Source organism: Falco rusticolus, chromosome 2, assembly GCF_015220075.1.
Source record: "Falco rusticolus isolate bFalRus1 chromosome 2, bFalRus1.pri, whole genome shotgun sequence".
In the NCBI taxonomy this organism is placed as follows: domain Eukaryota; kingdom Metazoa; phylum Chordata; class Aves; order Falconiformes; family Falconidae; genus Falco; species Falco rusticolus.
This window is the reverse complement of record NC_051188.1, coordinates 33,431,663-33,458,847: the sequence shown is the minus strand read 5'-3', so window position 1 is coordinate 33,458,847 and position 27,185 is coordinate 33,431,663. Positions and strand designations below refer to the sequence as shown.

Genomic DNA, 27,185 nt, shown 5'->3' with positions numbered 1-27,185 from the left:
AAGCTGAAGTCAGGGGCGTATCTTTTCCAAAACATTGAAGTGGCAAGACTGCTCAGAGCCCGTCACTTGAAAATGCAGCTTTTATTTCTGTGCTTCTGTGAGAGCTGACTTCTTTAGATGCTTGGAACCAACTTAGGCTGGCAAACACAATATGATGCTGAGGTGCTTTGAAAATGCAAGCTTATCCTGTTAGTTGAGGAATATTGGATGTTTCCATACTTTGGGTCTATGAATGCTACTTTTTGAAATGACTGGGGGAGTTCCTGTGAAAGCAACATAACTCCTTCTTCTGTTCCCTTCTCTTTCTTTGAGCTAAGTACATACTTCTGTGCATCTCCCAGAACAGTGAGGGTTGCTCTCAAACTCAGATGTTGATTACATAGTCTCAATTCACTTTTTAAATTGATCTGGCCATGGATCAGTGGAATTAAAATGAGAAATTTATGATTCAAAAGACCTTTTGTTCCATGGCTTAATGTTTTTTAATGGTGGACAAGTGATGGGCCAAAGCTTTTGATAGTTTCCTGTCAAATATTTGTTTGAAAACAGACTACTACTTCTGTTTTGCTGGCTAGTTCTCATAAACCTTTAATGGTCTTTGCCAAAATAATTTATTTAATGCACTCTAAATAGAATGATGTCATGCACTTCCAGTAACAGAAATACCCACAGCTGGGTGCATCAGTCTGTCTGATCTAGTATGATATCATTAACTAGTCATATTAATAGAGTTGAATGAAATACAAATAGTTATTAGATTGTCAAAATGTCTGCCTGTACTATACGCTTGTGCTGAGTATTCCAATTAGTAGATTTTTAATAAATAATCCAGTAAGAAGTCAGGCTCTTCCTCACTTAATATAACCTCTTGGAAAGTACTGTAACCACCAGTATCCTGAATAAATATAACAGCACCTAACCCTTCACTTTCTCAGCTTCTGGGAAAACGGGCATAGTATGGTGCCCAGAAGGGATCCTTTAAGCAAACAAACAGAGCTCCTGAAGCAAAAATACTTCTGTGAAACACTCCCCCATCACCTCTCACAAATTTAATCCAGGTATCTGAGTTGTGTCACTGGAGGAACAGAAAAGGCAAAAATACATTTAGAGATATATTTGTACCTTAGTGCCATGCACTGCACCTGAAAAATGGGGACTGGAGTGGTTTTGAGGACACTCTTAGAATGGCTACAGCTAAGGAGTTAAACCCAGTTTAGAGAGTTAAAGCTGGAGTGATTGATTATGCACTGAATTTTCTTTTAGTTGGGTTGTGTCATGGGTGCAACACTAAGTGACACGTACTTAGCTCTCAAACTTTTTTATGGAATATCTGTGTTGAATTTTTTGTAAAGATATGTATCGCTGAAATACAACAAATAACATAGTGTACTTGTTTATGTGTGCCTTTCAGTGTGTAAGTTTAAAGCACATAAAAGATGTGCTGTCCGAGCAACAAATAACTGCAAATGGACCACATTAGCCTCAATTGGAAAAGACATCATCGAAGATGAAGATGGTGTAAGTACTATTCATATTTACAGTAGTTTCCAAAGCTGTTTCTTCTTTATGGGGAAAAAGCCCCAAGGCTAAGCAAAGAAATATTGCCCTGTGACCCATTGCCATTAGTGGTAGGTGGCTGTATTCCTGAATGTTTTCAAAGATTAAGGTGTTATTTAGAACAAAAGTTATATTTCTATCTCACAAGACAAGTTTAGTATCTGTGGGCACTAGACTGCAGCCATGTTAGAGGAATTTAAAGGCCCCATGCAGAGAAACTCTGAAGCTGAGGAATTGCTCCCAGAAGTTCCTACTGCTCTGAAGCAAAGGTGGTGTTTTATACTGTGCCATGCTGTTTTGGCAATCTGTTTTCTGTCCTCCTTACCAACAGCTGTTCCCCGGGAGGCCTGTTTGGAATTCACTGACATGTGTGGGGTTTTTTACTGATGAGAACAGGATTTTTAAAATTAACAGGAGAAGTGACAAAAGCTTTTCAGAGCTTTATTGTGGTAGATGGGTTATTTTTACAAATGCAACTATGTATGTGCCACTGGCGTGAAACTTCTTCCTAGGTTAGTACTAAGTTGCACACCTATGAGTGTCCTGAGTTGCTCATGGTGTTAATGGGACAGCACGCACTGAGTAAAGCTTTGCACTGCATTTAGGAACTGCTTTATGGAGCTGTGACTTACCAGCCATGGGATACGTAAAGCCACAGAGGTATTCTGCTATCCTATTTATTCTTCTGAATTGTAGTTATTTTAATTGGTTTGTGTCATGGTAGTCAACATGAAGTGAATGGGTACTTATTTGGATTACGGAGTCTGGATTTAACTGCCCCATTGTTTTGCGGTATGTTCCTACCATATTACCATAAATAGTTGGATGAGATGCGTCTCCCTTCTTCAGCTGTCACATTTCTGCCTAGCTTGTGAAACACCACCATAGTCCACATTTGTAGCTTTTGCCTAGCAAGCATCAGTGTCACTTATCCTGGTCAGCCATACCTGCCTCTTTGAAAGGATAAAGCTGTCAGAAATAGTTTAAATCCACCTATATTTGAGAGACAAAAGCCTCTAATTTCTGTTTTTGAGTATTTAACTTCTATGACTAATTCTTCACAGATAGCTATGCCTCACCAGTGGTTAGAGGGTAATCTGCCTGTCAGTGCCAAATGCGCAGTCTGTGACAAGACTTGTGGCAGTGTTTTACGCCTGCAAGATTGGAAGTGCCTTTGGTGTAAAGCTATGGTAGGTGCAATGAACCACATGCAAACGTCTAGGGTTTTGTCAGCTTTATTGCTTGCCGTTATTTTTATTTTGTCATTTCATAACCATGCTTTTGGATCAAGTAGGAGCAGGCAGCTTGTGTAAACTCAGGTTTTCTAACATTCATAATTTCTCATGACTGTCCTACTTGCTTTGGTTGATTTTTAATACGCCCACAGCTGCAGCTTTTCTTTAATAGGTGTTGTCATCCAGTGTGTTTTCTCTGCCTTTTCCTAATCGAGAACTGAAGGTTCAGATGCCTGTTCCATACGCCTTATGTTACTTTCTTGTCTCTTTTATAGTAGATATTGCTGTAATAGTATTTTAGTAAATCAGCAATATTAATATTTATTAATATTAACGTGGTAATATTTTTATCACTGCAAAGTCTTGAAGTTCTCTTCTTCGGGACACTCTGTAGGTTGCTGTTGTGGTTTAACCCCAGCTGGCAACCCAGCACCACACAGCCGCTTGCTCACTCCCCCTCACCCAGAAGGATGGGGAGGAGAATCAGAAAGAAATGTAAAACTTAAGGGTTGAGATAAGAGCAACTTAATAGGTAAAGCAAAAGCTGTGCACACAAGCAAAGCAAAGCAAGGAATTCATTCACCGCTTCCCATGGGCAGGCAGGTGCTCAGCCATCCCCAGGAAAGCCGGGCTCCATCACGCGTAACTGTTACTTGGGAAGACAGATGCCATAATGCCAAATGTCCCCCCCTTCCTTCTTCTTCCCCCAGTTTATATACTCAGCATGACGTCGTATGCTATGGAATACCTCTTTGGCTAGCTTTGGTCACCTGTCCTGGCTGTGTCCCCTCCCGATTTCCCGTGTCCCTGCAGGCCTCTCGCTGGCAGGGCCCAAGGAACCAAAAAGTCCTTGACTGAGTATAAACATGACACAGCAACAACCAAACCCATCAGTGTGCTGTCAACATTGTTCTTACATCAGAGCCAAAACACAGCACTATACTAGCTACTAAGAAGAAAATTAACTCTGTCCTGGCTGAAACCAGGACAGTTGCTGATTGAAATTCTGTAACATGTTATTGCTCTTTCCCCAAAATACAGTTTTCTCTTATTTTTTTTTAACTTGTGTGAAAAGATGGGTTTCATATGCTAGGGTACAGAAGTGGAAAGTCAGCAGTTTTTGTATTGTTGAAGCTTTCTGCATATGGATGTCTGAGGCTCTGTGTGTAGGCAGTGGGAAATGATTGACACCTTCAGAGGTGATTTGAAATTCAGGTGGAGTGCAGCACCTTCTGCTTGTGCCTGTTTTCCCAGTAACTATGGAATAGGCTGCTACAATGCATAGTTTCTGGGACCCACCTTTGGTGGGTGGGTCTGGCTTGGCAGATATGCTAGCTTTAGTGCAGATACATCTTCCAGAACAGCCAGGCAGACCAGGCATGTGCAGAGCTATTGCTTTAGCATGTGCACAGTGTGCCTGCTGCCCCCAGCACCAGTGCTGGCTTCTGGGAACTTGGCCCTCCTTTGCTCGTGGATGCAGGCAAGCAACTCCCTTGAAAGGACGATTCATATCTGCTATAGGGGTAGCTGAAGATGAAGTACTCCAGACTTAACATTTTGTGGAATAAGTAACAAGCCTTTGTGGTTGAACACCCGTATGTTTTTTTTCCCAGTCTCTCTCCTCTTCCCTCTACACCTAGATGTTAGATATTAGTCCATTTTTGTTACATAGATACTGTATCCATTTCACCCCAAAATTCCACTGTAGGGAAATAATTTCTTGTTTCTTTTGTAGGTTCACACTGCCTGTAAAGATCTGTATCCTCGTAAATGTCCACTTGGCCAATGTAAGGTATCGATCATACCTCCAACAGCACTAAACAGTATAGACTCTGATGGTACGTAGTATTGTAGTGTGTTCAGTGGTAGCTCTGGACTTGCAGTGTGTAGTGGGATCTGTATAACTGACCAAGGCTAAAATCCTTCTGCTGAACAACAGATGAAAGCAGTCTTCAAATTTAGAGAAAAGTATAATTTTCCTTGTAGCTCTTTAGAGGAGTATTTAACTGACATGATTTAAAAAAAATGTTTTTGAAAGTTCCCCCACTGGAAGTTTTCTCCCATTTTATTTATGACCCTTGGGAAGTTTTCAAGTGAATGACCAGAGTCTTCAGTGAAGTGGACTGATGTCTGCCTGACTCATCACTCATACTGTGAGTTCTGAAATTTTGGGTGACTGCTTTGTGCAGAGGAAAGATAGCTGAAAGGGTCAGATCCAGGAATTGCTTCCAAGGCTTCTCTGAATTTCTTTTAAATATAAGCAGTGTAAGAAACCTGCAACACACAGATGGAAACCCACCAAGTGTTCAAATCTCAGAGGTGCTCTTTGGTGGCTCAGGACAGAGATGCGTGAGCAGTGGGAGACTGCGCTTAAAGGCAGGGAGTGGATTTAATAAGGAGTATCATGAAATCTAACTGCTTTAATTTTAAAGTTTGTAATGATGGCAAGTGTAGACCAACAGCTTTAACACAATTTAATGAATGTTATTGTATGAAGTTAGTAAAAGTGATTGTTTATGCTGTATGTATTCACTGTATTTGTTTGCTTTGTGGTGTCTTAGACCACAGTATCATGCTGCTATTTATTATTCATGCTAGGAAGATTGTTCCATAGGTGAAATTATTTTTCTTCGCATTTAAATAAATTAATCAAGCCTTATTTAAAATTATACATTATGATAATGTGGTATTAAATTAGCATCCTTTAATGCCAATTTTTTTAGTAATTGAAAACAACATAGTCATTTTAGTATGCCTGAAACAAATGTCAAAACCTGCACCCATGATGTCAGATTTTGATGTGTTAATGAGAAATCACTGCTTCCATGGACTGGTTATGTTAGTGACAACTGTGTCCATTAGTACCACTTACTAAGGGCCTTATAGAAAGCCCCCCTGTAATTAGCCAAGACCTGCACTGACTTTAATAAGCTTTGGATCACAGCTGAAGGTCTGTTATTCAGTGATGCTGTTATAAGTAATAGCATAACTTCAGTCTGAGAAAAATGTTCTCATGCAAAGTCTCACCTGGGAGCAGTTGAGTTCAGTAACTTTCAAAATCTGCCAGTACTCTTTAGAAAGCTTATACAGATGTGGATAGTCCAGTTCAACCCAGTAAGGTTAATGAAAAATCTGATTGAAAACCAAACACTTGTAACTGAAATACATATTTTACAATGTGATAACTTGTGAACATGAAATTTGAGAACTATTCTAAAAGGTTAATAAACTTTTTCACTGTTGAAAAGCAATAAAGCTATTGTCTTCAGGATTTTACTAAATCTAGGCACTGAACATACCAGAAAGAAAAAAATGAATTGTGTTTTCTTTGCAGGGCTAATATTCAGTTTAGCATTTACATTATGAATGATAAAATGTACTCCTTTTGTCTTCCATCTCTTTCTTCCTCTTTCCCATGATTTCTTTTTGTGTTGTTCATATTAGAAAGCCTTATTTATTTCATTCTTTCTAACTATGTTCACAGGTTTCTGGAAAGCCACATGCCCGCCATCCTGTGCCAGTCCTCTTTTAGTTTTTGTTAACTCAAAGAGTGGAGACAATCAGGGAGTAAAGTTTCTTCGTCGATTCAAACAGTCGTTAAATCCAGCTCAGGTGTTCGATTTAATGAATGGAGGACCTCACTTAGGGTAATGACCTTGGAAATCTTGAGCAATCCTTTCTGCAAGGGAATTTAGTGCAAAGTGTAGTGTTGTGTTGTGCCCCTGTCGCTATCATTCTATCACCAACATCTACTGTGACTTCCTAATTAAAATCTATGAGTGAATTCTGGTGGGATTGTAGGATATTTTCTTTCTAGAAAATTCATTTGAAAATTCAAACCCCAAACCTATCAGCCCAAGTGTTTTCTGGCTTTTTGGCTAGCTCTGACTTCTGTTAACTGGTAAGGCCCAAAACCTTTACAAATGTTTAGATGCTTTCCTGAAACAGGGCATTTATGCACAGTTGCCTGGGTGCTTTTCTTCCATTTCGTATGTGTAATGCAGATATTCCTGTGACATTGTTGTGAATAGCTATAGAATAAAACTATTGTCTAAATGTTCTCTGTATCTTTTTGAATTCTGAACGCAGGTGTCAGAGGGGGAGTCCGCAGTGTGTGATGGATAAGTGCATTAAAATTTTGTCATCTGAAAACTACATTCAAAATACAGTTTAGGCAATATATGCAAATGGTCAAGAAAATGAGCATTTCAGAATTTGGAGCAAGAACACAATTAAAGCCATCAGGCATTCTACAGTATCTACGGGTTGATTGTTGGAGGGATAGGGATGAAATTTGTGTAGCAGTGGCCACAACCCAAGTATCTTTGCACATTCATAAAAATTTAATTAACGCGCTTTTTTGTGTTGCCTAACTTAATTCCACTCCGACGTAGCATTGTGGTTAAGTGGCCTATTAATATCACTTAGAGCAACTAGAAACACTAGTTTTCGTACTCTTAAAGGTGCAGAATTATGCTTGCATGATAAAAATGTAGATAAATGCACAAAAATTCAGTTCAAACAGTGGGCAAATAATACAAATATAGTGGAATACAGCTGTGGATTTTTAAAATTAGTACTGTGTTATAAACATGTTATATTTACTTTTTAATTTTCAATATTCTGTTCATTATAACCCTGATAATCTGAGTTCAATCTAAGTCTCTTTTGGCTAACATGTTGAACGTGTAATTACAATGAATGATAAAAGTTCATTTGAATTGGAGAGACAATTTTTGAGAGAGGGGAGTCTGAAAAATCTGTCTGTCTGTTTGCAAGTTCTTTTGCTTCATTCAGTTGTACTTAACAGCAGCATGGTTCAGGAGGCTCACTTTGGTTTTGCACAGTAGTCATAGGTCAAGGTGGTTGCTTTTAAATATTTTTCCTGAACAGTTTGTAAAGAGGTCCTTAGCAGTTTTTGTGTCAGGTTGTGCTGGTGTCTTCCTTTTTCTAGTTGATCTACAAAGCAGAGTTGCATTCTTTGAGACAGTGTATTTTGAGGGGTTCTCTCCCTTTTCTCAGGGTAGGAGAAATTGTTTTCGTACCCACAGTTCTTTTTCTTAAATAACTGCATCTTTTTTTTCTGATTAGTATCTGCCTATCATGTAAAAGTGACATTATATTCTTTAGGAAACATCTAAATTGTTCAAAAATTTGTGATCTTAATATGTTGCTTTTTAGAAATAGTTCTGAGATTACACATATTCTGGAAAATAACATGCATTAAAAATAAATGTTTGTTTTTATTATTTTAAGAGTTTATACTCTCCAATTCTTTGGGTTTTTTTTAAGTTTAAATCCCTGTTGTTTTTACCTCTTGTCTGTTTCTTCACATCTCATTCCCTTTTCCTCTGTGTGTCATCTTTCTGCCTGTTTTGTCTCTTGTCCTCCTTTTCTGTGCTGCCCAAGTGTTGTATCCTGGAGGTGTTAAAAGTCTGAGAAAGGAGGAGGAGCCATAGGAAGCAAAAGTAGGATACGGCTTTAAGGATCTGATATGAAATACTTGTATTATTTGTCTTACATTGTTGTGATTGCCTTATGTGTAATAATTGCCTCCTACTGTCCTTGCATTTAGTTAGTCACATGTTGGCAAAAGCCCACCCGTATTGTGGAGTGCATCCTGTCGCTGTGTCTTAACCTCTGCTCATGAAAAATCCCCAGTGGTGCCTTTTGCTTCTGGCTGAAGTGAGAAGCGTAGAGCAGTTGCAATTTCATAGCTTAGAATTTCTTTTTATATTAATAAAGTGAATAAAATCCTGAAAACAATATCAAGGGAATTTTTTTAAGTAAAATTTGGCATGTTATTTATCAGAAATGTTGGTGTAAGTGGAATATACGGCAGTAGATGGGATGCAGATAGGTTTATGAAGTAGATGGTTTTATCCACATACCCCAGAACAACAGAAGAAGGAGCATAAAGGTGCCATGCACTCAATTTTTGTGTAACAGTGGCTAATGAATATAACTGCTCTCTTGCTAATGGACATAACTGATTCTAACAGGCTTTGTTTTCTCTGCAGTTTGCGGTTATTTCAGAAGTTTGACAACTTCAGGATTCTTGTGTGTGGTGGTGATGGAAGCGTGGGTTGGGTCTTGTCAGAAATTGATAAGCTCAGTTTGCACAAACAGGCAAGTGTGCATACTTACTTACCTTGACTATACTGACGGGACTTAATTTTGTATGCTTACTTTCCCTTCACTTGGTTCTTTGTCGTATCTCTTTATATGGGCCAAACTCAACAGTTACTGTTAAATAAAAATGTCCACTGGTGTAAACAGGACAGGTTGTATTGGAATCGCACTATTTGATTTACAAGCTTTAGACATCAGCTGTATGATTAACATTTGTAGCTTCATATAACAAGCATCTGTAATAGTTTGTACTTTCTCGTTTTCAATAGTAGATTGCTCCTGTGTTTTTCAGTGTCAGTTAGGAGTGTTACCCCTTGGTACTGGAAATGACCTTGCTCGTGTCCTCGGTTGGGGAGGATCCTGTGATGATGATACGCAACTTCCTCAGATTTTGGAAAAACTAGAACGAGCCAGCACAAAAATGTTAGACAGGTAAACCTAAACATGCATTTACATGACTCCATGAGATTCAGATTGTGCTTTTCTTGGTTTCTGATGGCCTAAATCCATCTTAGAGACTTCATGTTCCATGGTTTTGGTTTTTTAGGGTGCACATCATAGTAATGAGGGAAGCTGGGATAGTAATGGGGACAGCTCTTCAACATCCTTTTTAAACTGAAGAGTCAGAGGGGAGCGGCTGATGAAACTAGGAAGCACATTTGTCCAAAGATGAACAAAAGGGGATGGTTTATTGAATAACTGATGAAGGTGCATAACTGCCTGTTACAAGAAGTTGTAAACATTAAGAAATTGTATAGATTCAAAACCGTTTATGGGCAGTTTTATGGACTCCATGCATGCTATTATATACCATTAGAGCTAGCATCTTTATTTGGGAAACACTTGAGCTCTCTGTCCTGGGATGTGGGGAGAACTCGCATCGTGTGCTTCCACCCTTGATGTAATCTTCTGAGGCATCGGCTGTGGACAGCATAATACAAGATTAGTATTATCTAATGCAAGGTTAGTATTATCCAATACTAATATTTCTGTTTGAGGCATTTTCTTAGTCAAAACCAAGAGATCTTTCCACTCCTTGTTTTGTGTGATTTCCATCCATAAGGTGAAGGAGCAATTACCATTTAAAAGAAGTCAGTGAAGGTAATGGTCTTGTTCCAAGGAAGGTGGAACACCATTTTTGAGAGGAGTATTTCTTACTCTGTTCCTTTCTCTCATGAGTGTTTCTGTTCTTGCTCTTATTGCAAACACCTGAATGTAAAAGGTGATTTTATTGTAGGGTTTTTTTAATGAAATAGAGAAACAAGTCCTTTTTTATTTTAAGCTTTTCTGCAGGCTATGTGATCGTTTTATAGCAAAGTATGTAGAGAAATGCTTATTTCTGATTCTTAGAAAGGTTGGCCTGGACATTCTGAAAGATTCTGTAGATTAAATCATGTTTGCCTTTTTCTGTACTGAAAAAAAGGTCAGTTTCATTTCGTCCTCTAATTTCAGTAGACTTGCTTCGAAGGCCATCTGCAGTGATTACTCACTCTTTTCAGCAGTCTTTGAAGGCTGTTGCTATTAGCAGTATCATACTATCTGTGCTGTAGAGTACTGTCCTTTACCAGGGGAAAAAAGATACATGTATCAATGAAGACTTCACCATTTGCGTTGCTCTTAAGCCTGCTTCCCCTAGTTGAGATGAAAAGCTAGTGCTACCTTTAGAGCTTTTTCTCTAGGATCACATCTATTTTCCTTTGACTTATGCATTTAGTTCTCACAAATTCTTTGATATTGTGAATGTTTTGCTGGAAAAAAACCTTAGTTGCCTGCATTGAATGTCCCATGATTTGTTCACAAATAAGGCTTATCATCAAATCACTAACAAATAATCTGAGCAACAAAACAAATTATTACCATTAATCTCAATTATTTCATCCATATACAATTATCTTACAATTAAAAATTAAGCTTTTTTATTGTTATTGTTTTCTTTTTAACAAGTTGTTCTGTGATGTGACAATGAATTTTGGTTTTGTTGATATGTTGGTGAAAAGATAAAACTAACAATCTGGAAACTGAAAAGCTATTACATTTCTTTCAGGTGGAGTATAATGTCATATGAACTGAAATTACCAGCAAAGCCTTCTATTCTTCCAGTAACTGCAGAAGAGTCGGAGGAATGCCAGGTGGACTTTTACTTTTGTTGTTTCATATACTGAACTTTTTGCTTCTGGGATGACAATATTTGTAATCAAAGCACTTGTGTGAAAAATAGAAGCAGCTGTGTTTTGATCTGCTAACTGAACTGAGTTGATGTCTGTTCATGGCGTATATCTCAAGTGATTAGGGTTTACAGTTTTGTATTATTTGCCAAAAATCCATGAAGGTCAGGAGTCTACAACAGAGTGGTCAGACAAATTCCTTTTAAAAAAAAAGGTATTTTATATATATGTTACAAATAAGGTTTTATATTTATTGAATGATATTTAAGATTATAATATAGTACTATCATATCATTAATAACATATATTTTATACAATTACTATATAAGAGTGTATCTTACATTATTTTGTATATAATAGTATTATTTAGTGTTATGTTATTGTACAATAATTTATATGAATATATGAAGTATGCTTTCAACATACATGTATATATATAAAAAAAGGAAAATGGTTACCATCTTTAGTTTGGAATAAGCATTAAAAAAACTCCAACATTTAAAGGCAAGGGTTGTATTCTGAAAGAATGAGAGAAGCTTTTTGCCGCTTGAGTTTAGATCAGGTGATACCACCCAACTTTCTCCTTGTTCTTCCAGAGAGCTCAGAATCATAAGTGACCTCAAAGAAAAGCTTAGTCTGTGTTTCAGAATAGATTTGTGCTTGTACTGTTTGATGAGGTTTTCATTTTGAGAGGGAGATGCTTTAATGAAATTAATTGGCATGAGGGTTCTGACTAAAAATGAGAAAATAATATATTCCTAAGAAAGTTAATGCATATCAACTTTAGCTCAATAGTACTTGAGAAGCAATAATTAATCTGCAGGTTCTTGAATAATTTAATAATTCAGGCTGTTTTAATTGGCAAGGAGGTTATAACCTTTGACAGTTTGCTGGATATAGAGATGCAGAAAGGCTGGGGCTCCACTGGCTGGGTTTTTAACGGGGTTGCTTTGTACATGCTGTTTCCAGTGTAAGCAATGCAGAACAAGGTTTTATCTTCTCAAAATTTTCAAGACAGTTAAAATTTTCAAGTGTATCTCCATCTTGTAAAGGAAAAAAAAATACATTTTGTTCTAGTTAGTTCTGACTTAGAAATTGTGTTTAGCTCCTCCTGAAAATGGAAGGAACTGCTCATACAAAACTTTTTTTTGAAAATCAGTTCTGTAGGCTATAGTTACCTGGCATTACTCTTGAGTTGGACAAAGCTGTTTTCTTTCGAGTACCCTATTCAATCCCTGTTTTAATGTTTTTTTGCATCATTTATTGAGTTACAAAATTTGAGAAAAAGAATAATTAACTTCTCAGAAGGTAATGTGTTAAAGCACAGTTTGAAAAGTAAATAAAAGTACATACCTGATTCTTCCCCCCCTTTCCTCCAGTTTCAGGAGACTTATTTTACTTGATTTGCTTCCAGAAATCTTATACTCATGTTTGAACAGCAGTAGTGTGTTCTTACAGATCAGTTGGTTATGTCTTGTTTACCCCTTGAAATGAAAACTGATTTACTGTCAGTTCTACAACTAAGGCTGGGGTTTAGGAGGAAAAAAAAATTTTTAAAAAAAGTGTGGTATATCTACCTGCTCCATATCAAGGGCAGAAACACACTAAGAGGTTTTAAGAAATTCTTAAAGGAAGCATCAGAATTTCAGAACTGCATTTATTTTTAGCTTTAAATTTAAAATTTCGGTAAGATTTTCTTTTAAAACTGAGGTCTGGACCCATATCTCTTTTGAGACAGGACATAGTGTGTGAGGATACATTTCTGATCCATTCCAAATCTTTTACTGAGTATTCCAGAGCTTCTAATTCTGTGCAAGAAAAGCCGAACAATGTACACATCCATTCTCGTAAAGACCAAGCCTTAAATAATTGGCTCCTTGAGGACTGGCTTTGATAGCATTATACCAGTTTAGCAGCCTTTGTCAGTAGGGGTACTTGGGGAATGAGAGTCTATCTGACAGTAAAAAGAAAATTCAGGATTGCATCTGCAAACTTTTGATTTATTCTTGGTCGAGCAGCTTAGCTTGAGGGAAACTTTGCTTGTTTTATAAACGAAATACATTATATTAATTCAAGTTGTTATAAATCTAGAAAGGAGGTAGGTTTTTTTCTGCCTTATGGATTATTTTTAGCCTAGAAATAACTTCATGTTTTCTCTATGAGGAGTAAAAGAACTGTGGATCAAGTTCTCAGATGCAGTGTTACTTTGAATATTAAAAATCTGATAAATAAAATACAGTATGTGGGTAGAATTTGCATTGCCAGCTGCTTGTACTTGTATTAGATCTGAAATGAAAATCCTGCTATTTTTGGAGGCATTTTAACTCACTGCTCAGTGTTAAACTGCTGAAACGTGTGAAAATTGTAGTCTTTTTTTCTCTCTGTTTTCAGATATCTGCTTATGAGGACTCAGTTGCTGCTCATCTTGCAAAAATTCTCAATTCTGATCAGCACTCAGTTGTCATATCATCTGCCAAGTGGGTTGATAGGTTTTATGTACGATGTGTGGAATAAATCCCCTGTGTAACATCATCACCATAATAACCTTCTGTCTAAGCCTGATTTTCTTATGGCTGGCCCAACTGGCTTGGCTTAATATATCTTGATTTATGTCTTTTGGAGTGGATATTTTTTCTGCAAAATGTTTAAATGGTACAATTGTAATGGATAGCTTATTACTAAACACATCAACATCTTAACAAAAATCACATAATATTAATATGAAGTTGTTTTAAATCACTCCAAATCAGCGTGCAGCTTAAATAAGAAACTTACTGTTACTAATGTGAATATGTGACATACTTCACATTGCTTTTCTTCTGTTTTGTTTTATGCATATCCATATCTTTAAGATGACAAATAATTTCACCGATGTGAAGCAGAACTTCAGGCTAGGTAGCTTTGTCATAGCTCTGTCTGTATCAGTTCAATCAATAGTGGTCTCAGACAATAGGGTTGTGGGTTTTTTCCCCCAAACTGAAACACTTAAAAATGAGAGAGAATTATTTGGCAAATCGTGGACATCACCTGAAATCAGAAGTATTCTGCGTATACCTTCTCTGTGAAAAGAACCAAACACCTTATATTTTGCAATATGCAAAAGACCCAGTCATTGAATCTTCAAAAATACATCTGAATGTCATTACCTCTCTTTTTTTTTTTTCCCCTGCTAAAAGCATGTTAATAAAATTTCATTTTTAAAGTCTACATAGCACATGTTGAAAACCGAATTGCAGAATTTTATTATAACTCCAGATTCTAAATTGGGTCAGTATCTTGTTAAATCTAATTTCTGTCAAATAATTTTCAATCAAATGAACAATACTAAGGAGTTCTCCACACCTCGTTAGTAAGTTTGCTCTTTTTTGGCGTAGGTAATAAGAACCAAGTCTTTCTCTGATTTACACAGTGAAAATTCATTGCAGCCACTGTAGTTTGCATAGATAGCCCTCAGGGGGTCGGCTGTGGTTCAGAAGCATGAGCTGTGCAGTGGGTCATGTGTGGCCATATGCTCTCATCTAAGAAGTGCTCCCTTAACATCAGTAGATTTTCTCCATGGTTTCTAGGCTCCATCTTTGTGTGGGAGTTTGCAAGACTGAAGTTATCAGAGAATGCAAGTTTGCTAACTCCTCTGGTATGGAAGGTGTACAAGCAAGGGAATGGATGAAATAGTCACATTGATTTCAGTTCTTAGAAATAAGAGACTGAGATACAATGTGTGCAAAGGCTTAAATAAAAGATTTTGAGGAAGGGTTTTTGTTTTAAAGCTTATCACTTGAATTTTTCAAGCCATGGAAGAGAGTATCATCTGCTTTGCTAGTATCATCACAGAGCAGTCGTTTCCGACAAGAATGGTGTATAGCAGTATACATATAAATAAGTTGCCATATGAATTTAATATTCAAAACACATATTTTATTTAATTTGACTTCCTCTTTCCTTTCTTTATCTGAAGAATATTATGTGAAACTGTAAAGGACTTCGTTGCCAAAATAGGGAAGACTTACGAAAAGCCAATGGAAAATACAGAGGAAGCTGATGCCATGGCCGTTAAAGTAAGACTATGACTATGTTCTGGTTTAAAGTTGTAGGTTTTTGAAAGTTCATAGCTCATAGGTGTTTATTTTTCAGATTGCTCCAGGATGCCCAGCTTGGCTTTCATTTTAACCAATGACTGTAAAATTCTTCTCTTCTTATTGCATAGAACAGTTATTTCCAAACCATCTTTAACTCTAAGATCTCTATAAATTCTGTTTACACTTTTTGATTCATAAAGGATAAAGTTCATGGTAATGTATGTAGAAGTGAAAGATTTTGCCTTAGAAGTTATACTTTTAGGGATTAAATTAGCTATGGGAAAACAATAGAATAATGAGGAGAGAGTATGCTGGGAGAATGAAGGGAAGAGAGACTACAATATTAAAAAGAATGGTTTAAGCTGCAAATTGTAGAGATCACGTTGAAAAAGCATTGGAAAAAACTAAACAAACCCCAAACAGAAGGATTTGGTATGAGGCACAGAATTTACATGAGCTGAAAAGAAAACAAGAAAGCGCAATCACTAACAAACCCAGAGTCAGGCTATGTACTTGCTCTAAATGGCAATTTGTGGTTTGTGTTTCTGTTTGGTGCACAATTTAGAATTAATTTATCTTTTTTACTGTTCCAAGGCCAGACAGCGTTGGTTTCCTTTCCTTTAAGCACAGAAAGTCACGGCTTTTCTAGTGTACCTACAGACAGCAGCTGCTTAGTGATGGGTAGAGGTGTTTGACAGTGTGTGGTTCTGGCTTGAGCCTCTTTTCTCCGTGACAGCTCACTTGCTGAAATGTAAAGCTGTGTTGCAAAAGCAACCCCATGTGTCTCAGTCTAACACCTGGGCATGTCCCCATAGATTAACTCCATATTGGGGCACCCATAATTTCTTATAATGCGTGCTATGGGCAAATCTGTGGTGATTCTCTGTGCTGCAGGCCGTTGGGAGAGGAGTAAGACTGAACTCTAGTTGCATGGCAGGGTGAATTTAGTAGGGTGTGTTACTGTCATCTGAGTGTGGGATTTTTTTGTTGTAATTGCTGTAATCTGGTTGGGTGTCAGAGGGTATGTCTGCAAATAAACCATGCAGACCTACTCATAATCTGATATTCCAAAATGTTGAAACTAGGTTTGGATTTTACATAAAAAATTACATAGACATTTAAGACACCTACAATTTTAATATAATCTGGTACTTAATTTCCTGCAAATGTTCACACATTCACTGTTAAGTTTTTTTGGTGTGTGTATTTTTTTCCACTTTGTCTTAGTGCTCTGAGTTAAATGAGAAGCTAGACCTATTGCTCCAGGCTCTTCACACAGAAGCCCAGGCTGCTCCCATCCTCCCAGGCATCACTCCGCCCATTGTGGAAGAAGAAGCAGAGGAGTTTTCAAGTGAAGAATCCTTATCTGAAAGTAAAGAGCAATTAGCAGAGTGTGTCTCAAAGTCTTCCACACAGAAACTCTTCAAACCAAGGGAACAGTTAATGCTCCGGGCAAACAGCTTGAAGAAGGCTGTAAGGCAGATCATTGAACAAGCAGAAAAAGGTGCGCATCAACAATGTTTTGATCCTTACTGATAAAATAATTTTTTTCTATGTAAGAATGTAGAAATCAAACTACAATGATGAAAACTTATGCTAGTTAAAAAAAAATAATCATGTGCTTATTACAAGCTGCAAGGAAAAGAAATACAGCTTGTTTGGATATTGATGACTGTCTGCGTACATGAATATATATGTATGCATGTGTGTGCACATACAAAAGTGTGCTTCTTTGGTAATTACTATCCTCCAGAAAATTAAAAATTCTGGCAGCAAATCTTTATCAACAGGCAAAAGATTGCTCAACTGTCTTTTGCTGAATTGGCATTAGAAATCTTTTGTTAGTATTTTTAAACGTTAAGCTACAGGAAGCAAAAAAGCTAATTTTCCACGTGTGCAGTTTTTCTTTAAAAATCTTGAAAATTTCTGTCTTCTTTTTTAATAAGCAGTCGTGGATGAGCAGAATGCTCATAGTGAAGAACAAGTGAACCAGTCTTCACTAGAATATAGCAAAGAATTGGATGAATCCAAAGAAGAGGAAAAAGAGGAAGATACAAAGGAGCTTGAGTCCCCATCAAGTGAGTAAATTAGGAATAAAATAGCTTAAAATTACAGTTTCCTTATAAGTTGCATTAGTTATATTATAGTTGGCTCCATAATTAAATATACTAACATCCTGTTTCACTGGAAGCTAGTCACAAATTTTAATAGATTTGGAATAATAAAAGTTAAGGGAAAAATGCAGGAGATGAGATCAACAGTCTTTCAGAATGTATTTACAAAACTGAGAAGGTGTTTGCCTGCATTTAATCCAAGTGAATTTACGCTCACCTTTCTACAGGCACCTGAGCAGGGAATAGATCCTTGGTAGTGGTGGCAATAGTATGTCTCAGTTGTAGGCGTTTTAGGGCATATTATAGGAGTTTCTCAGTCATTTCTGTTGAAGGAGTTTGTGTAAAACAAACATATTTATTCATTGTATTGACAACAAAACCTTGATATCTCAGCTAGGGACTTACCTTGAGACAGTTATTAGAACAGAGAGAATGAATATTTGAATCTTCTAAATGAAGTACAACAGCATAAAACAGGAAAGAATATAACAGAAACTGGAGCACAGAAGTCTCCTGAAAAGTGGCAGTACTAAGGTCACCCTCTCTATTTGTCTAACCCAGAACAGATATTTGAACCAAAGTCTTCAGTACCCTGGAGCTTCTTCCCATGAAAAATTTTTTGCTTTGTTGTCCCAAATTCAGGTCATTAGTCCAGATAGTTCCTTGCAGCTATTGGCTGCTGCAGTACATGTAGCAAGCCACCATACCAAGCTACCCTTGCTTTCCAAGGTGTAGAGCCCCCTACCTACTCTGTCCTTGGTTGGATGGACTTTATCAACTACTGCTGTCGAAGTGCTTCTGCTTTCCTGTAGGAGTATCATTCTGTGCCCCCCTCGCTGTGGGGCTCTGCAGTTTACTTTCCAAAAAAAGAGAAAGACAGCGTGGGTAGCCCATGCTGTGTTTTAAAATGCAACAGAACCCAGTTGTATTATTTGTATCAATAATTGTACAAAGCAATCAGAATATTGAGTGATCTGAGTTTAAAACAACTTCTTGGAAGGTAGCGTTTTCATAAATAGCCCATTTTGTCACTAAGCTTTCCTTTTGGCTATTCAGTGTTTGGTTACTGTGTGTAAAATGATATTTAGAGAACAGTCATCTCCTGAAATAGCATGGTACTAATTCCTGCATTCGAACGATAGGGTAAAATCTCTCTTTCATGTGTCCTTTATGAAATCTGCCAATGAGTGGCTGCAGCGGAAGACGGAAGGATGATTTGTCATGCAGGACCTTCACTTACCTCCTCCTTTGCTTGGTTTTGGCACCAAGCCAATCCAGCCAGAGGTCATGTTTGGACATTTTCTGTCACGAATGTCAACACTGCATTTTGTGTTGACTGGTAATTCATGTGTCAGGGTTGTTCAAGAGTGTCAAGCTGCATAGTAATTTTAGGAAATTTGCTCTTTACTGTAGGTGGAAATTTCAGGTTTTGCCTTGCCATATTATCAAAGTAGACAATGATGCACTGCAGGTAAGGTCCTGAGATGATCTACGGATCATGGAGAAACAGTGGTAGCTGGTGGACAGCAAAACATCCTCTAGATATTTAGTGAGCAACTTCTGTGGTAAAATGAGCAAAGTTGCTTGGGATTTGCATCTCCTTCTGTTACCCTAACTGACACCAACATCCTCGAAAGGAGTTGTCCTCCTGAGGCTCTGCTGTGGAGCTGCTGCCTCTGTTGGTAGCTCCTGCCTTAGAAACGTCTCTCGGGGATTGTGTTGATTCAGAATCTCACATTTCCTTTTCTCCAGGAATGGATGTCAGACTTTCTCCAGTGTTTGTCTCTTCATTGGCCCCTCTCTTTTTCCCTTGGTTATAGGAATCAATGCTTGGTGGTTGTCTAGTTTCAACTCACAGAGGATGCTGTCCCTGTGGATGACCCAATCCTACTGGCATAAAAATATATAAAAAAATATATAATAAAATAAAAATACACATGTATGTATATCCATGTGTAGATATATATATAAACCCCTTGGTTTTTGATACAATTTCTCTTTTTATTGGGGAGCTGTATTCTTCATACATCTGATATGTGTGAAATGGAGTGCATATTAATGCTGTCAGTGGAAGATAGGTGTTTAGGGACAAAGCATGAAACATGAATTCAATTATCTGCAATGAAACATCAGTTTTACTCATTAGGGCTCTGTTGTTTTTATCAGAGCATGAACAGCAAAAGTTTATCTTTATTGCAGTTATCCCCAAGAGTCTTCTCTGTCAAATAAAGAGCAGCTGCTCTGTTGGTTTTCCCATTTAATCTAACTGCCTTGTTCCCAAGTACAGACAGAACAGGCTATGTGTATAGTGTTGTGAATTTTTCAGTAGCATTATGAAAAATGAATGTTAATATTGTTCTGAACATTATATTTTTCCCTCTGAGGATCTTCCTGGTCATTTGATGAAGACAATATTTTTCCATATGTTAATTACCTTCATCTAAATATTTAACAACTCTTGTTAGATATCATTTGCAGTTTTTATTTCTTTCCATTTTTTAACGTTATTACAGTGTTTTGTTGTGTACAGATACAAATCATTGTGGTTTACTGTTATCGTGCAATACTTGTAGCATTTTGTGACAACTGCCAGGTTGTTATACAGATGTTAAAGTCAGAAGGAGCTGTTAGGCAGACCTTTCATATAAAACAGTCCAGGAAATTTCACCCACTTTTTCCTGTCCTGCATCTAATAATTTCCATTTGACTTAAGCAAGTCATCCAGAAAGGTGTGTGAACTTGTTCCTGGAATACAAGCAGGTAAAGAATTTGCCACTTAATTGACAGTTCCATGCTAGATTATAATCACTTAAAAAGAAAGTGAATGCCCAAATCCTGGCACGAATTGTTTTGAACTAATGGTTTCTAAACCCTGGTTCTTGTTACTGCCTTTGTCTCTAGATTTTCCCACTCTGCATTTTCTTTCTATTAATGTCTTCATACAGTTACTAAGCCTGAGCTGTCATGATTGATGTGAACTGATGTGTCCCCCTCCTGCCACAAAAAAAGGGTATTTTATCCTTCCCACCATGTTCGTGGTGCTGTTTTTCTTCTGCTTCCTGGTGCTAATCCTTCTATTTTTGCTAGATTAATTTTCCGGGTTTGAGAGGAATCTATCAGATCACTTCGAAATCATTTCATTGTTTGTTCTGACCTTCTTCAGAAAGTTGAAGCTGTCCTCAGATTAAGTAGTTTTAACACATGATAATGTAGAGCAGAGGTAGCCAGGAAATTGTCTGTGGTCATCTGGTGTGCAAAAGCTTTCTACATGGGCATGGAAATGCTTTGGTGATACCCAAACTTTCTTCCCTGGGGCACCAATATCTGGCTATGTCTGACAGGGCTGAGTTTCACAAAGATTCACTTCCCCTGGCTAAAACAGGCACTGGCATATTCTCTCAGTCAGCATGAAGCAAGTTCTGCCAAGAAAGTAAATTACAGCACCTGAGATCAGCACTTTGGAAAGCCTATCCTTCTTCATCACCTCCAGGGGTGGCCCCAGGGATAACTGGCCTCACTGAGCTACCAGTTGCTCTTTGTGAAAATAATCTCTTTCCCATTGATTTTCTTCCCCTTCTTTTCCTGAGCCTTTGTCACCAACAATTACATCAACTACCAAACCGTGCTCTCTGTCTCAAGGTTTCATTAATCAATCTTCTGGATAATTCTAATAAATAATTTATTTCAGTTATTTTGGGAATTGCTGGGATTGTTTTGTGATAAAGAAAAGATTATGAGAAACTGATGTCCTCCACGATCTCTCTAACTGAGAAGACAAGTATATCTGAACATGGCTCTTTCCCTTCCCATGCAGTTTTCATTTTGGCTGTAGATAAAGATGTCGGAGTTTTGTCTGGTGTTGTCAGAAACCTGATGCAGGCAGGGGACCCATTTTAGCTGCAGGAAGCAAATAGTGTGGCTGTTGATCAGGTATTTCCATGGCCAACAGGTTAGAATAGCTTTAAAATTGTTATAAATAATAATAATATACTATATAATGTAGTTATAAGTAAATTCAGATTGAATTTAAGTTTAAATTCATACTACTTCATTAATATGTTTATCAGAAGCTTACTGCAGCAGTAAATACTGCATTTTAAGGTGGATATAATGCAGCTTTCACTAGTAGCTTGAAACTTAAGTTGGGAACGCCTCATATTGAATTCCACGCACACTTACTCATTTTAATTTGTGCTTGTCAGTTGATCTGTTTCTGAATTTTCTTCCCTGTAGTGGGAAGAAAAACTGTGGTGTGAGGGGAATAGACATTTCTTACAGAATGGTAACAGATTAACTTAATGCTTTTGAAATATTTTCAGGGCTGTAAAAACTGTGTATTTGGTAAAGCCATAATAGTTCTAATTAGTACTCTTTTACTTCTTCTACACAGTTAAAACTGCACCAAGATCTCCAGATCGACGTACAAGCCGAGGTATCCATTCTCAGACAGGCTCTTTCTCTGCTCCAGCTTTGGCTGCAAGCAAGGAAAACCTCCCAGTGCTTAACACTAGGATTATCTGCCCAGGTAATTATGATTTTGAGATCTGCTGTTCCTTGCACTGCTTTAATATTAGCCTTCTGTTCCCCTGCTTGCTGTCAGATAATGATTTTTTACTTCCTATGCTGAATTTGTTTGAACTGAAATACACGTCTTGGTATTGTATCGTATAGTAGGAAATGCAAAAAAAAAAATGTAGAAGCTTCCTGATCATTTGGCACAACACCAGATGTAAAAAAGCATTGTGTTTGAATCTGGAGGACGAAAAATAAAATTCAGGATCTTAGAATCACAGAATCACAGAGTGGTTTGGGTTGGAAGGGACCTTTAAAGATCATCCAGTCTAACCCCCCTGCCATAGACAGGGACATCTTTCACTAGACCAGGTTGCTCAAAGCCTTGTCCAGCCTGACTATGGACATTTCCAGGGATGGGGCATCCACAGCTTCTTCAGGCAACCTCTGCCAGTATCTCACCACCCTCATAAAAAATTTCTTCAGTATGTCCAATTTGAACTTACCTTCTTTCAGTTTAAAACCATTGCCCCTTGTTCTGTCACTACGGGCCTTGGTGAAAAGTCTCTCAGTCTTTCTTACAAGCCCCCTTTATATTCTGAAAGGTCACAATAAATGCTCCCCGGAGCCTTCTCTTCTCCAGGCTGAACAAGCCCAACTCTCTCAGCGTTTCTTCATGGGAGAGGTGCTCCACCCCTCTGACCATTTTCACGTCCCTCCTCTGGACCTGCTCTAACAGCTCCGTGTCTGTCTTGTGCTGGGGGCCCCAGAGCTGGATGCAGTACTCCAGGTGGGGTCTTGCAAGAGTGGAGTAGAGGGGGAGAATCACTTCCCTTGGCCTGCTGGCCACACTTCTTTTGATACACCCTAGGATACGGTTGGCTTTGTGGCCTGTGAGCACGCATTGTCGGCTCATGTCCAGCTTTTCATCCACTGGTATCCCCAAGTCCTTCTATCATTCACCCTCTGAATCCACCATATTGTCAGTGGAGGCTGTGTAGGGGCTGAGGGACAGAGCCATGTGAAGTACAACCTTCTGAATAAGAGGTGTCTGTAGATACCTCTCTGGAAGTGGTAACTGAAACTACACAAAGGTGTTGTGCAGTAAAAAAAGTTGAAAACCAAAAATCCGTTCTTATCCAAATACAATTAATACTAGGGGGCACCAGTAAAACTGTTTTCATTAACTTTATTAATATAGTTAAAACATAATGGAACTGTGCTGACATTTTTCTTTAGGCCAATTTAAGTGAAAGCTTTTAGAAAGTACTTTTCTTTGTTTACATACATTACACAGTTGTAGAGTGACGTCAGTATTAGTCACTGGAGGCATGGCAACGCTGTGATCTTTCCACAAATTAAATTATGCTATGACTCTACCAGTTGTAGAAATGGTAAGGGTGTTCCTTAGGAATATTTCCAAAGGAAAGGACCAAGGGAATCATGGACCGTTTGGGGATGAAGATTAAATTAAATAAAAAGCTCTAGTAGTCTTTTTAGATGTTAGGTCACCCCTGCAATTACTATGCCAGCCAATGAGTATTGGCTTGAAATCCTGAATTTTCTTTGGTTTTTTTTCTTTCTCAATGGTGGTACCTGAAGAGTCGGCCACTGCACTGCAGCATAGCTGCCTTTCTGCTCAAGGGAGCCAAAGACCTGAAAAGATAACCAATATAGGTAAAAATTTAGATAGAAACACAGTCAATCCCTATATGGATTTAATTAATTTTGTCTCTCAGTATGTGGCTTATATTATGACAGTATATATTTCTCTGTTTATCAGACACAAATTAGGGTTTTGTTACTTTTTTTCTGTTTTTTTTCTTTAATCAGGTTTGAGGGCTGGTCTCGCTGCTTCTATTGCAGGAAGTTCAATTATTAGCAAAATGTTGCTAGCAAACATCGATCCATTTGGTGCTACACCATTTATCGACCCGGATCCAGATTCCCTGTAAGAAGTTTTTTTCCAAATTTACTGTTTTGCTTTAGTTTGCTCTTCTTAAACTTTTTTTTTTTACCTTTTTGTATTTTTTTTTCTTTTCATTGTGAAGTTCTTGTTTGCTGTCATTTGGCAGTAGACTTCAAAGTCTGAAAACAGGTTGGATTGTGCCATTTTAGTTATGAGTAGTGCAAAATTGTCTTGCAGCAGCAGAAATAATAGGCTACATTTGCTCATTTACTCTTTGCTCACTTCCTCTGGGAGGAGGGGGACAGCAGTCCTTCAGAGCTGGATTTTCCTGCCCAAACCACGGGTCTGAATGCAAGCTTATCTGCCAGCAAGATGCTGAAGCAGGTCTGGGCACTTTGTGGCAGAGGACAAAGAGTGTTCTCCTAAGGATTGGAGCAGTGAGGTGGAAATTTTGTGTCCTAAGCTGTCTCTGCTTCCCAGAACTGGGTCTGGCATTGGCAGAGACTTACAGATGTTATCTGGGTTGTGGGCCATGGCTCCCCTAAAATAAAGTACTGCTGTGCCAGCAGCATCAGCCAAACATCTAGCACCAGCATGCCTAAAGGTAGCCTGGGTGCTCAGCCTGGTGTGCTGCTGCTGTCTCAGAGCCATGCCCGGGGCAGCTTTTTCCTCTGTTCTCCACCATACCCAGAATAATGTCGGGATATGTGCTGGATGGCGGTGTGCCCTACGTGAAGTAACTTACACTTGCAAAGGAGCTACCAGCCAGTCTGTCTCTTTGACTGCTGTTGGGTTTCCTCAGAGAGATTGGGAGGAAGCATCTCTTCACATCTCTTGATTGATGTATCTGTTCTGAGATGAACCACAATCTTGGTCAAAGCTCTGTGTGTCCAGGTACTGTACAAATGTACAGCTAATTATCTCTTTTCTTCTAACAGGGAGGGATATTCAGAAAAATGTGTCATGAACAACTACTTTGGAATTGGATTAGATGCAAAAATTTCACTAGAATTTAATAACAAGCGAGAAGAGCACCCTGAAAAGTGCAGGTACTATAAATGTCAATAACAGAGGCAAGACATTTCCATTATGTTCTTTTCCTTATCTCTTTATTTGAGTTTCTTAACTTCTTCTCATCCTTCAAATACAAGACATAATAATGTGTGTATTTCAATACGTGGGTCTTGTTTTACCTGTTTTCAGAAGTCGGACGAAAAACATGATGTGGTATGGAGTTCTTGGCACAAAAGAGCTACTGCAGAGAACTTACAAGAACTTAGAACAAAAAGTTCAACTTGAGGTAAATTTTATTTGGGGACTGAATGAGTATTTTTGCTTCCACAGTGTGTAGTGAAGAATTTGGTCTTCCTTTTGAAACCTTTTGAAGTTCTTGTGTCAGCCCAAGCTGACGTCAAAGGCACTGTGTAAAAACGTGTGACGTAAGAGGTGGCTCCCTAGGTGTTTTTCTGGAGTAAAATGTCAGTACTTAAATATCCCAAAATACCCAGTATATTGTTTCTTGTAATTACTGGTTGTTGTGTTTTGTTTTTGTTTTGTTTTTGTTTTTTTTTAAATACTGTATAGGTAGGGTATGTTTCTTAATGTTCACTGCATGAAAGGGGAAGACCAGTTTTTAAGGACTGGTCTTAATAAGAGGTTTTTAATAACTGCTTTTAATAACAGAAATGAACATACTCTAAACAGAAGGAAAGAGATAGGAAGAGTCGTAATCCTTCAGGTTCATTTTAAACTCCCTGAAAGATTGGTTACACATATAGAGAGAGCACAGAGATGATCTTAGTAAAATATTCCCGACGGAAGAGGGAAGATTCTGAATGTGCATTGCAAGAAGCCCAGCTGCACTGGTAGAGACTGTAATAGGTGTTTAAGACAGTCACACAAAAAGAAGCAAGGTATGATCGCAGCAATAACAAATGCTGTGTAAATTGTCTTAACATAGTTGGTTTTTGTCTTTTAAGTTCTAACATGAAACCTAAGTCTTCTTCATGGCAATGGGAACTTAAAGGAGATATAAATTACTACCAAATGCAGAAAAAGACTATGGGATGGTTCCAGTTATTTTCACCCAGAGACTATCTAGGCTGGATTTTGACAGAGAGCATACATAATTCCCTCTTTTTACTTCATGCTAAGTATTTCTTATGGAAGTTCATGATACTTATATGAAAATAACTTTTTAAGTTGAAAGAATAATTTGAAGTCACTGGAACTCTTTCTCAGTCTTCTGAGATTGAGGAGGATTTTGTGTGGTAGCGGCAGATTGCTGTTATCTAAGGACTGAGTAATTATCAAGGAATTATGCAGTAGTTAGCAAATATAATGACAGGAAGGAACGCTATGTATGCTGCAGATAGAATTCTAATTTAAGGATCTTTTGAATAAGATTCAAATCTGACCTTCCCATAATTATTTTTTTCATATTTCCGGAAGTAAACCAGCAAGTAGAAATTTCATATTTAGTATTACCTTACATAATAATAGCCTTATGCTAAAACATGTGATGAGTGCACAGCATTGGAAAATTAAAAATATCAGTTTTAGGAACTGGAGGCAGACCTCTACTATAATGCAAATGACTGTGCATCATCTATTAATATCACAGCATATTTTGGATACTGTCACTTTTTTATTAAAATATTACATTCTGTCTTGTACTGAGATATAAAAAGAGAGCACTAAACACATTCTGGAAATAGTTTTGCATGTTTTTCTTCTCCTGATAAAACTGGTACAAATTTCGTCCTTATTTCCTGAGGATTTCTATTTCATTTGTGTAATTTTAAGATCCTTCTGTGGGACTGATAACTTGCGGTAATCTAGCAGTCTGCTTTAAAGGCAATTTCACTTGCAAATTCATGATCCGCAAAGTGATACCGGCATCCAGCATTTATGACCTTATGTTTCTAACTTGCTTCAAGTGCCATTTCCTTGTGGCACTGCTGCAGGACTGCACTTTTGACTCCAAGTTGACTGGTTTGAGATCACTGGGCTCACCTTGGTGATGCCAACAGTTGTGGTGCTGTAAGTCAAGGATGATTTCACTGATGTCTGTAAATTTACTCTTGGCCATAAGTAGGGTGAGACTGACCCACATCATCCTGTGATCATGTTGAGTAGGACTTGGAGTTGCTTATGGTTTTTGGGGGTTAAAGTGGTAAAAAAGGAGGGCTGAACAGTCAGTCATAGGAGTGACCTCCTATCTGCAAATTAACAACTCCTAGCCATGGCCAGGGTAATGACTGTGGGGTCGGTCCTGGATTTGCCTTTGCACTTTTGGGAGGAGAATGAAGTTATTTTTACAGGAAGCCGATCATACAATGCTAACACTTAGCTACATATTTGTGGTTATGCCAGAAATATTCTTGGATACTTTTTTTAATTCCACCCCCCCGCCCCTGCTTAATGGATTTACCTAAATAACAAGTGTATTGCAACTTTGGGAATGCTGATATAGTTAGTGAATG

General features: G+C 37.9%; 1 protein-coding gene across 4 annotated transcripts in view; it reads left to right on the top strand.

Annotated features, from left to right (window-relative positions):
• The window catches only part of DGKH (diacylglycerol kinase eta), a 173,711-nt gene that overhangs the window by 114,872 nt on the left and 31,654 nt on the right, over positions 1-27,185 (top strand). For all 4 annotated transcript variants that reach the window (XR_005102610.1, XM_037377163.1, XM_037377162.1 and 1 more), the window contains 15 exons: positions 1,412-1,518; positions 2,622-2,747; positions 4,528-4,630; positions 6,277-6,439; positions 8,813-8,921; positions 9,217-9,356; positions 10,969-11,053; positions 13,481-13,566; positions 15,045-15,144; positions 16,393-16,669; positions 17,115-17,243; positions 21,670-21,804; positions 23,625-23,742; positions 24,639-24,749; positions 24,904-25,000. Coding sequence is in view for 3 of the 4 variants with exons in the window: in XM_037377163.1 (XP_037233060.1) it covers positions 1,412-1,518; positions 2,622-2,747; positions 4,528-4,630; positions 6,277-6,439; positions 8,813-8,921; positions 9,217-9,356; positions 10,969-11,053; positions 13,481-13,566; positions 15,045-15,144; positions 16,393-16,669; positions 17,115-17,243; positions 21,670-21,804; positions 23,625-23,742; positions 24,639-24,749; positions 24,904-25,000 (1,886 nt within the window). In the remaining variant the exon portion in view is untranslated. The remainder of the gene's footprint in view (positions 1-1,411; positions 1,519-2,621; positions 2,748-4,527; positions 4,631-6,276; positions 6,440-8,812; positions 8,922-9,216; positions 9,357-10,968; positions 11,054-13,480; positions 13,567-15,044; positions 15,145-16,392; positions 16,670-17,114; positions 17,244-21,669; positions 21,805-23,624; positions 23,743-24,638; positions 24,750-24,903; positions 25,001-27,185) is intronic.